Source organism: Mustela nivalis (genome assembly GCF_964662115.1).
Source record: "Mustela nivalis genome assembly, chromosome: 1".
NCBI classification, from domain to species: domain Eukaryota; kingdom Metazoa; phylum Chordata; class Mammalia; order Carnivora; family Mustelidae; genus Mustela; species Mustela nivalis.
Window position 1 is genome coordinate 182,596,573 of NC_139020.1, and position 16,792 is coordinate 182,613,364.

Here is a 16,792-nt window from a genome sequence, read left to right on the forward strand (position 1 = left end):
TTCCCTTTTTCTTTTGGAGTCCCCAAACTGAAGAGACCATCTTTATTAAGAACATAATAAAGAACTAAAAGGAAGTCACTTTGTGGGGGTGGGGAGCGGCGGCGGCGGCGGCGAAGGGACGCCAAGGGAAAAGTGGCCTTTCATGCTGGGGAGACTTCCCCGTGTGCGGAGCTGTGCCCTTGTAAATGGATTTTTGGGTTCAGGGCCTGGGAGAGTTGTGAAAAAAACAAAGGAGTGGACAGGCTGCCCCAGAGCTTCTGGGAAAGAGAGCCTTGTTTATGCCTTTTGGAACCGATTTGGTCAAGTGTTTGTTTAAAAGAGATGCCACTTGGTAAGCGACGCCTGGCTTTCTTGCGTTGTGTTCAAGAATGCTTTGATTGGCGAGGGAGCCTGACACTGTTGACTCAGAAACTGGCCCGTGTGAGCGCCCGGGACCCGAGGCCCAGCTCTACCACCCGGCAGATCCTGAAGTATCTGAGTATTGGGATTAGGGCCGCTGCGGTTTGAATCTGTCTGGCAGAGCCAAACCCACAGTGGGGGAGCCTCCAGCCCTGGTTAGCACTTGTTGTCTTTCTCCTGGTTAATAAACACCCGTCGGTTGGTTAGACTGGGGGCTTTCCAGAAAGAGGGCTACAGGTGTAATTAAGTCATAGTGGTAAAATGCCTTTCTCAGACAGGGGTTAAGCACTCGGAACACTGGGGTTAAAGTCAGCTTTCGTGCAGTTTTGGGCGATCCACGTCCCTGAAGGGGTTGTGACCCCATCTTCCATACGAGGAGCCCAAGCTTGATAGCAGAGCTATCAAGGCGGTAGAGTCAGGATGGTCTGAGGGTTCAACTCAAGGTAGAACAAGCACCAGGTTCATGTCCCCCCCTTAGGTTGTCAGAAGCGTGTCATTTAAAAAAAAAAAAATCCCTTGTGCCTGTCTTCACGCCTGGCAAAACACGAGGTGTGTCATGAAGCACTGAGTTGGATTAGACCTGAACTCTGGGCTCTGGTGCCTGCGGTCCCATACGTGATGGGGCTGGGCTCTGCTCTGAAGGTTCTAGATGGGAACCGCCCCTGGAGCTGGCAGATTTCACCAGGCACATTCTTCATGGGAACATGCACTGGTGAGTTCTGAATTCTGGTCTCGGTGTTCTCCACATGACATTCATGACCCCTGTGTTCTCGTCCTTGGGGAGAGCAGCCTAGGCTTTGAACTTGGGCAGACAAACTAGTGGCTGCCAGAAAATTCAGTTCTTTGTAGCACCAAGCCAGCAGGTGATGACTTTGCGGAAAACAGAAAGGGAGGCATCATTTGAAGAACACCATGACTTTGAGAATTTTCTGAATCTGCTAGAGAAGGAGATGTCTGGAAGAAACAATGGGGAAAATGTTGTTTCTTTGCAAAGAGACATGTTTGAGTCCCCTCCTTTGTGTGTTTCAGGCAGCACAATAAGATCCGCGGCGTGGACGGGAGTCGGCTGCAGGCTTACCTCTCCTTGGAGGTGCTGGACTTGAGCTTCAACAACATCACCGAGATTGGGAACACCTGCTTTCCGCATGGGCTGCCCCTCAAGGAACTGTAAGTGACCTGCTCTGCCGTCGGCCCCCTGGGGGTGGACGCAGAGTGCATGCCGAGTCTCGGGGGCTGGGCGGGGGACCCCGGTCCACTGTATCCTGTTGGCACATCTGCAGAGCATCTCCTCACGGAGCAGCGTTAGTCAGCCGGCACCGGTGGCAGCCGAGGCGGGGAGAGGCGAAGAGTCTCCCAGACCCACCGCTTGGGAGAGCGGTGAGACCCCAGGGACTGGTGCCACGCTCGTCCTCACTTCCTGGGCTGCTCCCAGGAGAGAAGAAGGTTCAGGGGTGCTTAGCAAATGGCCCTGCAGGGAGGCCTTCCTGCTAAGGCTGATTGTTGAGGCACCACCCTCCTGAAGCCTGGCACAGGGGCTCTTCCAGGAGGCACGTATGCCCTCGTGTGGTTCCCAGGACCTCTTAGGTCTCTGTGGGCCTACATCCCCTTCACCCATCCTCACCCGCCTTCTCACACCCAGCGGATGGGAGCCGGGAGGAAGCACCATTCACGCCTGTGGAGCTTACTGCTTGTTGGTAGGGAAGTGTTGCTCTGGGGAAGAAACTAAAAACCCAGGCTCCAGAGGTGTCTTCTGATGACATGTGAGCTTTCACTCGCTGTGTCAGTGACCGATCCTGAGTCATTTGGGGGCTCATTCATGAGGCTGGTTTAGGGGTTGTTTTGACCGCTCTGTTCAGGGAGGCCAAGGCTGGCACATGGCTTGTCCAAGACTCCCAAAGAGGGGGAGTGATTTCTTTTCTTAGGCTGCATCAAGCCTGCAGAATTGGAAACGGGAGGCGCCCTGGCCTTTGTGAGGCCGGGGGATAGTGCTGCGCCCCCCACCTGGGGACCTTCAGAGGTGCCCACTTGCCACTTGGGATTCCCTGGCTTGGGACAAAGACACCAGCAGCCACCGAACTGAATGGCACTGACCTCCTTCTGCCCGGAAGCAGGGGGGACTTGCTGTCTTGGCAGCTCCTGGCCTATGTGTCTCCATGACACAGACTGTTCTCTCCTGTGGAGTGTCAGGAGCGAAGAGTGCAGCCCCGCTGGCATGGGGTCCCCGTGTGCCCGGCGCTGGGCCATGGCCTAAGGGAGAGGTGAAAAGTGCCTCATCCTCTCCTGGCGCTCTGGAAGCAGCTGCGCTCTGGTCTTTTTCCTTTTTTGTTTCAGCCACAAAAAGCAGCCTTTGTCCAGGGAAGGCAGAAGGAAAGGTTGTAGTGGCAACTTCTGAGAGGAATAACATATTGGTCTTCCCTTTTCTCTCTGTTTCTCCTCCTTTCTGTGTGTTGGTGGAATGTGTGCACAGGTGGGACCTGTACATTGCCGTGCGTTCTGAGGGGAGGCGCTGTGTACGTGCACAGTCCTCTGAGTGGACATCCCGTTACAGAGTTGCCTGTTGTCCAGAGGGACCCCGTGCAGGTCTCCTCAACTAGTGTTTCTTTGATACACTGGAAATGATTGAAATGAATTGGCTGATACAGATTTATAAGAGTATGTGTGGGTATACATGAAGTTGTATAGTGAGAACCGCCCTAAAATTTAAGGCTGATGGGGCCCCTGGGTGGCTCAGTTGAACATCCGACTCCTGATTTCGGCTCAGGTCAGGATCTTGGAGTCATGGAACGGAGCCCTGAGTTGGGCTCCCTGCTCAGCAAGGAATCTGCTGGAGATTCTCCCCCTCTGCCCCTCGCCCCACGTAGGCACTCTATCTAAAATAAAAAAAATAAATATTTGAATAAGTAAATAAAATTTAGGGCTGTTTCCTTACATTAATAAATCTGTTCTGACCTTGCCTGGAGGTTTGCTTTCTGATTCTAGGGTTTTTCTCATCAGCTTTGAACCCTCACTCTTGGTTAGTGGATATTGGGGGAATCCCGCAAGGTAGCTCTGGAGACCGGCCCTGTGCACAGCCCGGCTGGACTGTGAGGGTGCTGAGACGAAGGTCAAGGACACCGACCCCTCCCCCACAATGGAAGGCAGCCCCAGTGAAACGTCCATCGAGGCCCAAAGTGGTCAGATTTCCTGGCTCCCCTGTCCAAGAGTAAAGATTTTAAGTGTGTCATCGGAAACCCGTCCCTCAGGGTGTGTGCTGGCTTTTGTCCCCAGCCCCACCAGTGTCTGTGACAGAATGAGGAAGGCCCCCACTGACCCCTGTGTTCTCTGTCCTGCTCCGGTCCAGCAACCTGGCAAGCAACCGGATTGGCACCCTGGAGTCGGGAGCGTTCGATGGCCTGTCACGGTCGCTGGTAATGCTTCGCCTGAGCAAAAACAGGATCACCCACCTTCCCATGAAAGCATTCAAGTTACCCAGGCTGACACAACTGTGAGTATCAGAACCCACGCTTTCATTAAGGTGAGCCAGACTCGATGGAGGCCAGATGTCCCCACGGACCGTGTTCCCAATGCAGCCCCTTCCTCACCCCGCCTCCATCAGGCTCTGCGTAAACTATCCTTAATGGCCCTGTGGCGACACCTAATAAAAGCAAATTAGACGCTGGGTCTGGTGCCTGTGGCCTGCCTCAGGTTGTGGAGAAACCAAGATCCACTGAGGATATATATATGCTTGTCGTCACTGGCACGTTCCAAAATGAAATGGCGGAATCCTGCTGGTCAGCTGATCCTGGCTAATGCTTAGGCTCCTGGTTGGGGCATTTGTCTTAGGGGTTTTGTGTGTGTGTGTAAAAGTTCCCATAAAATCTGTACTGTGGACGTTATGGTGTCCACCAGCAGTCTGAGAGGAAGAAGAGGTGGGCCATCTTGCTGATAAATATTACAAGGTAGTCAATTTGATTTTTTGTTAAGAAAGGATTTATTTGTTTTGTTTTTTGATATCCAAAGCTGAGTGCCCTCTTAGGAATGCACAGGGTTTGGATTCAAGAAAACCTATTTCTTGGAACCCAGTGGATCCTTTGCTCCCTGGTTTTTTGTTTTCCTGTGTTCTCTTTGTATGAGAAGAGTGTCTCTCGGAAAGAAGCCGGCACCAGAGACTGGGTTTACACAGAACACAGCAGTTGTTCAGGGCCAGGTTTGGCAGCAAGACAGGGTCCCCTGCCCACCAGTGCTCTCACGTCTGTGGTTCCCTCTCTCTCTCTCTCTGTCTGTCTCACATACACACTTGCTGTCACTCCTACACACTCACTCTCACACACACATCTGTGCGGGAGAGTGCTGGTCTCTTCAGCCACGGAGAAGGTCTGTGATGCTCAGGATGTCATGTGTGGGGCATCATTGTGAGACACTCCAGAAGTATTTGGGGAAAACCAAGGGCTTTCTGGTCAACCCTGTGTTCTTCCCTTCCCCTACCCCCAGTGTTACTAATGGACCAGCCCACCCAGATTCCTGAAATCTTTTGGTGCACTGAGGTTTTATCACACGGGGGTTGGAAGCCGGCTGTGTGAGCTTCCTGGTGTGTCAGTCCCCTCCTCCCCCAGGATGCACTCACTCCTCTCCAGCGGTAGAGACCCCATTAACGCCTCCAGTGGAAACCACCATTGCTGTCTGCTGTCCAGTGGTTAGGTGTTTTCCGGATCAGGGCATCTGGTATGGATTTCTGTTGCTGAGCTAAGAGATACCTCACCTAAGACGTGCCCATCCTGAGTCACACCCACCTCCTCACCGCAGAGTCATGGGTCAGTCACAGCGAGGCATGGTGGGGCTGGTTTCCGTGGAACCCCATGCCCTCTTTCCTTCATGCGTCGTGGCCCGGTCCCTGTCCCTGGCTGCACGGCAAGTGGGAGCAGCTGGAGGACACTTGGTGGGCCCCCGCGGTCCGTCGGGGCTTTGCTGGGACATCCTCACCATGTTTCTCCCTGCTGGCCAGGAACCCAGCTGGGCCTGCGTGGGAACAGGTGTAAGCGGGGAACATGTGCTGCATGACCTCTGAGCCCAAGGCCTTCCTCTCTTTTAGGGACCTGAATAGGAATCGCATTCGGGTCATCGAGGGCCTGACGTTCCAGGGACTTGACAGTCTGGAGGTGCTCAGGCTCCAGCGAAACAACATCAGCAAGCTCACGGACGGGGCCTTCTGGGGACTGTCCAAGATCCACGTGCTGTAAGTGCGGGGCTGGGCTCCCTCAGCCCCTGCCTCGAAGCGTCGCCGAGGACTTCTGCCGGGCCTGGCCCCTGCCCTCTGGGTCTTGGGAGGCTGGGCCCCGCTCAGTAGCTTTGGTGACTTTGCCCAATGTAAGAGTCTTTTTCTCAGAGGCGAGGAGAGTCTCGGGGGAGTTCCCGTGGGTCTGGTCGGGGAAGCAGGCTGCCGAAGGCGGAAGACAGAGCGGGTTAGCTTGGGCTTCTCTCCCGCAGCGCGTCCTTGGTGGGCAGTGGGCCGCAGAGTGGGCCCCTCCCACCGGCAGCAGGAAGGTCCCTGTCTCCCTGTTTGGGACTTGACCGTCTGTCTGGATGTGCAGGTGGGCCTCCAGTGTCGAGTTCCTCCCGGGAGATTTATTTATGTTTCGTGAGCTTAGCAGGCCCTGGGGTGCCGATGTTCCACTTTTTACGAGGGAGCCCTCCCTCCCGTCAGACGTGTGGGCCGCAGAGCACGCCTGCAGGCCGAGTCCCGAAAAGCATGTGGAGAAGGGCAGAAAAGGCCGTTACCGGTCTTCCGTTTTTAAACATCTGAATGAGTTTGTCGGCGGTCAGCAGCACACACTCGTGACTGAGTCCGGTCAGAGAGACGGAAACGGGGCCTTGGCCCGTCTCCCCCCAGCCCTCCCCCTTTACCCCACTTCTGCTCCCAAAGGACAGTCTTTGGTCGTCCTTTCCTGGGTGGGTTTTCTTTTTCTTTTTTCATGATTTTATTTTTAAGTAAAATCTGTACACCCAGCGCGGCTCTCAGACTCAGCCCTGAGATCAAGAGATGCCTGAGCCAGCCAGGCGCCCCTCCTTGTTGGTTTCCACCCATCTCGGTGGGTCCGCTGGAGACTGTGTTACGGCCAGTGATGCAGCTTGCTCAGGAACCCCACATGTGCGTGTACATGTGCACACGCTCGCGCACACAAACCCTCTCCCCTCCAGGGTCTGTAAGTTCCATCGCTGTGTTCATGTCCTCTGTGATAGTTGCAGTGGAAGCAGGAAACAAAAACCTGCATCCCGTCTCGTCAGCTCTGTGCCCTGCTCCATATCAGAAGCCTCTCTGATGACCCCCAGACCCACGCACTCAGTGAGATGAGGGCATCTGCTAGCTCTGCGGTCTTCATTCCCCCTCCCTTCCTGGCCCTGGGGGTTCGCCGCATGTCTCTTTCTATCAGTTCAAAAGCACTTTTACTTGACCGCCTTAAATCTGTTGTTTTGAACATTGAAATCCAGGTGGTTCTGTGCTGAGAGTCAGAGAGCTCCCAGAAGAAAAATGGAGTCAGTACGTGCCCTTTGGTTTTTATGTCGAGCACATTCATGCACGTCGAGGGTTATTTATAAATGTGCTCGCATTTTGAGCAGAGGCAGAAAGTGAGACTGACAAGAGCAAAACCTCGCTGCCCAAAGGCCTTATAATAGGAACATGGGGCAGCCCTGGAATTAGAGGCCAGTGTGCTGGGGCTGCCCTGGGCTCCAGCATGCAGGGTCGGGAACCAGTGTAAGGATGTCCTCCCTTGGGCACCTCGGTGGGAGCAAAGCCCTCCGCACTGAAATCCGGGCCTTTTCCCGTTTGCTTTTCCTAACCGCCTTGTGAAGTTGCTACCCTCAGGTCTCTCCATCTTACCCGTGTTTTAGCCCCATTAGGCCAGTAAAGTGGCAGAACTGGGATTTAGATCCAAGTAGCCTGACCCCGGAGCTCAGGTGTGTCTCCAGGCACCACCGTCCCGAGCGCCGACTTGGAGGCCAGGCCTGGGTTGGAACGCCAGCCCCTCACCGCCTGCACAGCTGTGCAGGGATTTTTGGACACAGTATCTAACTTCTCCCAGCCTCCGTTTCCTTCTCTCTAAGAGGGGGACACAAGGTACCCCTTACCTTCTCTGCTCTCACTTCCTTTTAGGAGCCCAGCTGTTGCTGGGCCTTGTGCTCGGAGCCCCTGTACCCAGTTGGGTGCCTGGTTCACTTGTCCTTGGCTAACCAGGTCCCTGCAAGGAAGTCTCCCCCTGCCCTTCGAGCTCCCAGCTCGGCCCTGCCCCTCAGGGCCATCTGCCGGTTGGGTTGGCAGGTCCTCCCCCACGTCCGTCCCAGATGCCCCCCTCCCCCCCGCCGCCAGCCTCTCACGCAGCGCAGCGCCACCGTCGTTAGCTCCTCAGGACCCTCCCCCCGGGCTGTCGTTGCAGGCACCTGGAGTACAACAGCCTGGTGGAGGTGAACCGAGGCTGGCTGTACGGCCTCTCGGCCCTGCACCAGCTGCATCTGAGCGGCAACTCCATCTCCCGCATTAACCGTGAAGGCTGGAGCTTCTGCCCGAAGCTGCACGAGTTGTAAGTGTCCCGCCTTCACCCTGCATGGAGAGACTCTGCCCGTGATGACCCTTCAGAGCGCGGTGGCGCTGATGGGGTCCGGGGCACTCGGGCGGGCACCCTGCAGCCTGTGTCGGGGGAGGACGGCCCCAGCCAGCCAGGCCCAGGGAGGAACTCGGTGCTTCGAGCTGGACACCCTCCTGAGCTCCTTTCTGCACCCCTGCTTTCAGATGAGCTGGGGCTGTGGGGATCCTTGCAGGCAGCCTGCGTCCCTAGGGCCTTCTAGGCCTTGGAGAGGGTTCCAGAAGGGAAGCCTACGTGGGTGTTCTCCTTGCAGATGCCTGGAGGGCTCTCGTCCATTGGCATCTCCACCCAGGGACATGTGTGTCTCTAGTGACAAGGCTTACTGGGGCTCACACAGAAGGGACCGGAACGACATCGGCACCCTGACAGTGGGCGAACTGCATGGTTGGGGCGCCCACCTTCCTTCCCTTAGACACGTCATCCCAGCCCTTGACCCCTTCCCTGTCCCCGCTCTGTACCCCTGCGGCAGGGGGCGAGCTGTCTGTGCTCCTCCCTGCACGATGTGTGGTCCCTCCTCGCTTCCGGACACCCCCAGACTGGGCTGTGGGCCGGGCCTAGGGCCTAGGTCACTGATGGTGACCTACCCGGTCATGGCAGGAGGGCCTGGCTGTGGTGCGGTGTCCATGCGTCACTGGTGGCCCCTGGAGGGCACGCTCGTGCCTGTTTGTTTCTGACCCCCTGCAGAAGATGGGTGCTATTGGAGGAAAAGAGTAGCTTCTTGCCATATGGGCTCCTTCCCTGTGATGCCCTCCGGGTTTATCCGTTCCAGCGTAGTCCATTGTGTTTGTGTTTATAAGAGGGTCTGGGTGGGTGTTCTTTTTTTGTAGACTTCACTGTCGAAGATTCACCCACTGAAATGAACGGCTCTTAAAAGTGCCAGGCCTCTGTCTTGTCTCCCTCTTGACCCCACCAGGCCAGCAAGGCGATGTTTAAACTCAGGGTTGAGTCTTGTGGTGGTGTTTTTCTTTCTTTCTCTGTACCTGTGGCACACTGGCTTGGATTTCGAATTTCACTGAGCCCGTGATTATCTCCTGTAAAAATCCATAGTCCCGCCTTTTTCCTCTGATGTACCCTCCTCGGGTACGTGTTTGTTAACCTGGCGGCGCACTTGGCTTCCTGGCCCTTCGTGGCAGTGCGGCTGCCTGTTTTTCTTACATGGTATGGATGGCTTCTGGCCACCTCTTGGCTCAGGCTGTGTCCCCAGAAAACCCCCCAGTCTCCTACTTGGTTGCTGTCCACGCCTGGGAACCGTGAGGGAGCGAGAGAGGCCTTCTCCGTCCCCCATGCCCGAGCCAGGCCCGTCTCTGAGTGAAGAGTAGTGCTCGGTCCGGCCGGAGGCCCGCGCACCGCTGGTGTTGAGGCGGTGGTGAAGGCGTGTCCCCTGTCTGGCAGGTAGGGCAATGTAAGCTGTCATCTGTCCCCGTTACCAGGGGCAGAGAAGGTCACGGAAGTGTCTCAACCGCCTAGCAGTTTGCCAGGCGTCCAGGAACCGCAGAGGCAGGTTAGGATAGCTTCCCCGCGTTTCCGGCCCCTCCTCTCAGCTAAGTTCTGTAATTGCAGGTGAGGATGTAGTTTTGATCACTTGCCAGGTCCTTCCAACTGACAGACACCATGACTTATTTCCCTAGGAGGGAAAGAATGTTAACTCCCTGCCGCCTTTAAAAACCCATTAATCTTTTCCGATTTTTTTTTTTTTTTTTTTGCTTCTTCCCGCCCCAGCCCAAATTTCCCATTTTTCAATCATGGAGGACAAATAGGACAAGTGGCCAACCCAGGGCTGTGTGGTGGCAGAGGTGCAGGAGGGCGTGCCGGGAGGTTGGTTTGGTTCTGGTGCCGGGGAACGCTGTGTTCTGGGTCTGTGTTCCCTGTCCTGTTCACAGTACGAGGGGGGCATCCTGCTTGGAGGCCGGCTGCGGCGGGAAGGCAGCAAGTTGTGAGAAGCGGGCTGGGTCCACGCAGAGGCTAGTGGTGCCCTCTGCTGGCCGACGTCGGCGGTGTGACTGGCCTCCCTTGCTCCTGACACTGGGGCGACCCCGTCCTGAGAGGTTTCTGATAGCCTGAGTCCAGGACCGTGCCCCCCCCCCCCCGCCCCTGGCCATGGACCCCGGTATGAGGGATTGGAGCCTTCAGGGTTTTTGTGTTGTATGACCTTGTGTCATCCTCACAGCTTCACAGGCTTTCCGGTCTCCGGGACCTACACAAATGTTCTAGGAGCTGGGGGTGGGGTGCTGGGGGGTTTCTAGCTGCACGACCCCTCTGGCCCTTGGAAGTGTGGTGAGCCTGCCAGTGTCCTCTCGTTCCACCGAGACCCTGCTGACCGTGGCTCCATGTTCAGGAGCGGGCAGGGGCAGGGCGTGCCCGGGGGACGCGACAGGGACGATGACGTGTGCTTCCCTCCCTCCCCCAGGGTCTTGTCCTTCAACAACCTCACGCGGCTGGACGAGGAGAGCCTGGCCGACCTGAGCAGCCTGAGCGTCCTGCGCCTCAGCCACAACTCCATCAGCCACATCGCGGAAGGCGCCTTCAGGGGCCTCCGAAACCTGCGTGTTCTGTACGCCGTTCACGGGGGGGGGGGGGGACGGGGCGGGGGCAGGGATGGAATGAAGGGGTCCCCTGGCGGGGAAGGCACCACAGAGCCAGCCAGCTGCCTTGTTGAATTCCCTTCTCCTTGCTCTCGGGTCAGAACTGGGTCCAGAACTGACCCACTGCGTGTGGAGAATATCACATTTTCATAGAATTAGCTGAAAAACTGGTTGAGCAGAAAAATGTCTCCGTCCCCCCAGGGTGGCGCTGACAGGGTGACAGTGGCCCAGAACCTTGCCCTTACCTGCCGTGCCCCTGGGGGGGATGCTTGGGTCCTGCTGCCGGGAGCAACGCCGCTGCCGTGTGCTCCGTCTGTCTCTGGAATCTTCCCCACTTGCCGTCAGCACGCTCTGGGTCCAGGAGGCCCCATTTCAGGAGAGGCATTTAGGACATCTTGTGTCTTTCCCTGAGTTACGGTAGGGTCACTTAACAAAGCAGAGGCAACGGCGTCCTTTAAGTTCCTTACTAGGTGGGGCTCCCAGAAGTGGCTTCAGGATGCTCTTCTAGGAGTTAAAACTTTTCCTTTGTTGGCTCCAGAGAACTTCCAAGCAGCTCTGGACGGTTTCCGCCGGACAGTCACGGTGGGATTCGTAAGCCTCCTTCCCGGCGTGCCCTACTGCAGAGGGCCTGCTCTGGTGTGACAGGGAGGGAGGCCTTGTGCCCTTGCACCTGGCCCAGACGCAGTGTCGGCTTCGGTGCTGGGCCATTGTAGGGAGTGTGAAAGAGCCCGGATGCCAGGCCATCAAAGTCGAGGTCAGCCAGCCTCTGAGTGCTTGCAAGGCCCGAATAACAAGGCCGGGAACATTCAGGCTGAGCCAGAAAGAAGAGGAAAGTTTTGGCAGCCGGAGCGAGGATCGAGGAGACAGGCACACACAATGGCAGCTCTGGGTCCCCGGCTTTTAGTCTGAGCATAATAAGGAGAGACCCACCGGCAGGAGGGGTCCCTTCCCACAGCAGAATCTTGGCGCTCCGAGCTCTCTGCTCTAAAATCAAGGTCAGAAGGAGCACTGCACTTCTCAGGCAGAGCTCCTCTCCCTCCTGGCGGTGCTGATTCCTCACGAAGGCTCTCACGGGACCAGGAGCAGCGTCCCTTTCTGCATCGGAAAGGGTTTGGGAGAGGAAGGCGTAGGAACCCCGAACCATGGGTGCCGTTGGAGGGGCTGCTGGTGGTGCGGGGGGTGGGGGAGGAGGAGCTGGTCACCAGGTGGGAGCTTTGCCTGGCACTGGGAGCTGCCCTGGAAGCTGGGGGAAGGAAGCTGAGTCATCCGCCTTGTGATCTGCATTGTTGGAGGAGACTGGGCTGAACAGTTGGCCTCATCCACCAGCCCTGGCAAGCGGGTCACAAGTCTGACTCAGCGCCCAGATGTCGTCCCTGGCTGCAAGTCAGCGCCTCTGCAGGCCCCGCGAGGAGGGACGGTTCCAGCCTCCAAACCTACTTGCCGGCATGGAGTGGTCCTAGGGAGGACCCTGTGCAGGGGACTCCTTCACTGGCCCTTTCCTCTGTGTGCCTTGGGCCATTTCTCAGTCATGTCTGGGAAAGGGACTCTGGTCAGTGTGAGAGCAGACAGGAACCTTAGAGAACCTTTCAGGCTCATTGTTTGTCTCCATGGTCAGATGCCTGCTCTGGGGGTGGGTGGGTTCCCATGTGCTGTCTGCACCCTCTTCCTGCCCTGGGCCCTGGCCCTACCCACATGGGAGCAGCCCGTGGAGCTGGGGGCGCTCCATCTTTGAGGGGTGCATCTGGAAGAGTGGGAACCCCAGGCCACGCCATGCCACGAGGTGTGTGGAATGGGCTTTCTGTGGCTCAGTGCTTACCCTTGTGCCGACCCTACGTTGTAGCTGGGCATCTAGAATCCACCCAGATGTTTTCAGCTTCCAGGTGGTCGAGTGGGTGTCTGTCTGTTTTCTCACTTGTCATTAAAGAGAGTTGAGAACTCAGGCTGGATGGTGAGCTTTCTCTCTGTCTCCCCCCCAGGGATCTGGACCATAACGAGATTTCCGGCACGATAGAGGATACCAGTGGCGCTTTCACGGGGCTGGACAATCTCAGCAAGCTGTGAGTGTCTCTGAGCTGTAGCTTCTGTGGGGCGGGTCCCAGCGGTGCTGAGGCTCCCCATGCCTCCTTTGTTCTGGGCCCAGCTGGAGCAGGGCTGGCTCGCATATATCTTCTTTTGTTTGGGAAGAAAAGTCTGAATAAGGGAACCAAGGCATCCCAGCCTTTCTCTGGCCAGTGGTGTCCTCACTGCCCTGGGTGTTTCCCTGGGGCTGAAGACTAACTAGTTCTTCAGAGGCCTGTTAGATTTTCTTTCCTGCTGAATTTGTGACTGACAGGAAAACAGCTGAATTTTTGGTCTTGCTTTTGCACAAAGTCTTGCCCTCCTAATTCCTAGAAATTGTGTGAAATTCTAAAGCCAAGAACTGTTCGTGGTTTGGAGTCTCTGGTCAGTACTTTTGTTGTCAATCGTAACGTTAAACAGAAACAATCATGACTGTGAGTTAATGTAACAGCCATTTTTTAAGGTTTCTCGTGTTTTTATTTGAAGCTCCTAGAGTTTGTTACTTACTCAGCAGGGCATGTACATACATGTTGTATCTTACAACCTCCTGAGTGCATGATGTGGAAGGCCACCGTTCTGTGGTGGAGTAGGCACAGGTGCAGGGATGCTGCCCCAGACCACACAGCAGGGAGGGTCAGGACAGGCTCTAGAGCTCACACTGTTCTCCCTCATCCCACCTGCTTGCCCCAGACCACACAGCAGGGAGGGTCAGGACAGGCTCTAGAGCTCACACTGTTCTCCCTCATCCCACCTGCTTGCCCTCCGTGTGTCACCAGCCCTCCCTGCAGGTGTCCTGCAGGGACCCTCCAGGAGTGGGGATAGGAGTGGCCATGACCACGGACTGGAAGCTCAGAGGGAGGGCTTCCGCGGGCAGGGAGAGGCAGTCACCGCTCCATCTTCGCAAGCCTTCTTGGGTGACAGGGGGAGCAGAGTGTGAGTGTCGAGCAAACGGCCCAAGAGCCGCAGCGGAGCATGGGGTTCCAGGAGAGCCTGTAGCGGTGGGGGGAGTCTGTAGAGTTAGAGCTTCACACTGGTTTTGAAAAGTGTGGTTTTTACACACCTTGTAGACTCTGAGCTCTGAGTGAGAATCTGCCCTCTTGGCTCTCTCACAATTCTCTCTCTCCTTGAGCATCCTGTATTTTGACATTCTGTCAGCATGTCAAAAAGTCTGTCAGTCTCTTTTTCCTTCCCTAAAAACGTGCTCTGTCTCACGCCCTCCTGGCCCCCGTACGTAGCAGGCCGGGGAAGAGGCAGGACAGCACCGTGGTGGAGCTGCTGGGGCAGGGCACACTGCATCCTGCAGGGGCCCCCCTCTCTGACGCGGGCCTCCGCCCGAACTCACGGATGTGAGGCGCAGGGGCAGCGCGGCAGGCGGCGCCACTAGGGCCTCTGGGGGGTGGGTCCCTCCATTGGAACCGGGAGCCACTTCTTAGGTAGCACGACGTCCACGAGGTTCTGGTGTGTGAGCACAGGTGGTCCGGGGTCGTGCCGAGCGCAGCCTGTGTGTGGAGCCCGGTGCTGCCTTCTTTATCGCTGCAGTCTGTTCCCTGGTGTTTTCTCTCCTCCCCGCTGGACTTCTGCATTAAGTCCTAAGTCCGTGTGCCTCACTCACCCCGTGCTGTCGGACGCAGGCTCGCGGAAGGCAGCGGCTTCCACACTGACCTGGTCCTCAGACCCGGGACCTTGTTGGAATACGCAGTCTCCGGCCTCCTCCCACCCAGCCCCGCTGCGCAGAGTCTCGGGGCTGGGGGCTGTTCGTGTGTCAGAATGAAGGCAAGACAGACAACTGAGGCAGATGGGGACAGGAATTGTTTAACAGGACTAAATACACGCACCTACTTAGACAGGATGGTCTCGTGGTTCTGGTGAAGAAGGAAAAAAAGAACCCTCTTCTTGGATGAAGAAATGAAATGGCGTCATGCCTGTGACCTGGGTCCCCGTTCAGCCCGCGGGGCTGGGCCAGGGGCGCGGCAGTGGGGAAGTGAGGCCCGCGCTGTCGGGGGGGTCGCTGCGCGCAGCCATGTGAGGGCTCCCTGTGGGCTTCGTGACACCGCGCCGCCTGCCCGTGGTAGTGTGTGAAATCTTCTCCGTTAAAGCAGAAACTAAGAAAGCCCGCACTTGGCTGCGGTCCTGGCGCCCGGCACTGCTTAGAAGCCACTCCGCCCGGTATGTGGAAGGCGTCAGGGAAACGCTCCGAGCACCTGCGAGGAAGGGGCCCGCCCGGCCTGGCAGTCCTCTCAACTCGGTCTCCTGCCTGAGACGCTCGGCTGCGTGCCCGTGGCAGGGAGACGTGTCCCCGACCCCCTGAGTCCCCGTCCGAGCGGCTGGTAGGCAGCGCGCTAGGATCTGTCAGAAGCCGGGAGTGTGTTCTCACAGAGAAGGGCTGCTGTCATGTCTCTGTGGGGCCGCGCTCGCCGCTGGGTCCCTCGGACCGGGTGCGGGCTTGCCTTTCGAGCACGTGTGGGTAGGTGTTCGGGGACCTGCCCGGGAATGCGCCTCCGCTCAGTCAGTCACGGACCTGGGGTCCTGCCACGCAGGAGGTCAGACCTAAATGAAAACCTGGACCGAGAAAGGAATAGGGGAGCAGCAGAGCTGTAAAAGGCCTCCCTCTAGGCAGACGTGGCGGCTGCCGCCCTGCTCGGAGTTTCCCACCTGCCGAGTACGGTCTTCTGCTGGAGCGTCCCGGCAGGGCCCACAGACGGTCGCCGGCTCTAGCGCGGTCCCTGCCGTCCTGTTGATGCAGCCCTTGCCGGGGCTCTGCACAGTGTCCTGGTACGTGAGGAGGCAGGGAGGCTTTCTGGAGCACAAATTAGTAGCACCGGGGAGCAGGTAGTCGCGTGTGCGTGGAGCGGCTGCTCCGCAGTTCCAGTGCTCTCCATGGCCTTCCCCAGGGAGGGCCACAGTGTGTGCGACGGGAATGTTGGGGGAACGGGAAGAACTGGACCGTGACACCAGCCTCTTGATCCTGGGGAGGTGGGCTGGGCCTGGGTGGGTCCTGCCCCGCATGTCGCAGGGCCCACTGGTGCTGTTCATTGTCACGGGTCGGGGGGGTGGGGATCAACAGGTCACGGCTTCTCGGGGTCATCAGTACAAAGACCCATCTTAGCAGTCCGCCGGCGTCTGCGAGGCTGTGCTAGCAAGACCTGAAAGGCCTCTGGGGACACTTAGCCATGCTAAGAGGTTGTATAGCTGACTTTTGGGGTCACTCTCTGCTCTGGGGCGGGGGCATGGGGCAGATCAGGCCTGCAGTCCCTTTCCTGGGGGCCCTGGATCAGGTGTAGCCAAGCGTCAGCCACCGCTCTCCTGAGGACAGAAGGAGCCTCCCCCCGCCTGTGGTCCCGGCTTTCCCCTCTCCCCACAGCCACCCTTTCTTGGAGCCGGCCCAGCCTGCCAGCCGGAGCCCCCGCCCCCAGATGTGCGCCTGGAGAATGTAAGGGGCTATTTTAATCCACCAGCGGGGTGGTTAACCCCCACATAATTGAGAATTTGTTTTATTGCTATTGTTACCATTAGAAATAACGGGCTGCCCTCCCCGTAAAAGAGGTCAGCGTGACTAATGTGTAATGAAGGCAATAAAGGCCAGCTTTCTCCTGGATCGGGTTTACGGGAGATTTCACTAAATAGTGAATACGTTTTACGGGGACCTGGAGCACAGTGACCCAGCCCGGGGGACCCGAGGAAGCGAGAGGCTGGCAGGCGCTCGCGGACGCCTGCGCTCGGGGCCCCGCGTGCCGCTCCTCGCCGGGCGGGCGCCGGGGTTCGGGCAGGCAGGCAGGCAGTGTGGCCGGCGGGTTGCTGCGTGCTGGGGTTACTGGTTTTGGAATGAAAGCTTGCGATGCAGACAGCGTGTGGAAACCCTTTCAGGAGGAGGCTGTTCTCACATTCACCCAGGCTGCCTCCGGGAGAAAGAAAAGTCAGAGGGGTCTCTGGCCTTTGTGACCCTCCATCTCCGAGCGGCCGGCCGCGTCTGAAGCCAAACTCGGAGTCCCTGGTTGGCTGCTTGGGGGAGGCCCCGCGGGGAGGAGTCTGTTCCTCATGAAACGGGGGGACCCAGCAGCTCCCGTGCTCGCCCCGCAGGTGTCCGTTGGGTTTTCAGTGCCCCCCATCCCCGAGAGTAGGGGGGAAGCTCCTCCTCCC

The 16,792-nt window shown here is 57.6% G+C and overlaps 1 protein-coding gene across 1 annotated transcript in view; it reads left to right on the top strand.

Annotated features, from left to right (window-relative positions):
- The window catches only part of LRIG1 (leucine rich repeats and immunoglobulin like domains 1), a 109,106-nt gene that overhangs the window by 72,265 nt on the left and 20,049 nt on the right, over window positions 1-16,792 (top strand). Inside the window, exons 4-9 of the mRNA XM_082726895.1 lie at window positions 1,429-1,566; window positions 3,740-3,883; window positions 5,468-5,611; window positions 7,809-7,952; window positions 10,423-10,566; window positions 12,574-12,654. Coding sequence (XP_082583021.1) covers window positions 1,429-1,566; window positions 3,740-3,883; window positions 5,468-5,611; window positions 7,809-7,952; window positions 10,423-10,566; window positions 12,574-12,654 — 795 coding nt within the window. The remainder of the gene's footprint in view (window positions 1-1,428; window positions 1,567-3,739; window positions 3,884-5,467; window positions 5,612-7,808; window positions 7,953-10,422; window positions 10,567-12,573; window positions 12,655-16,792) is intronic.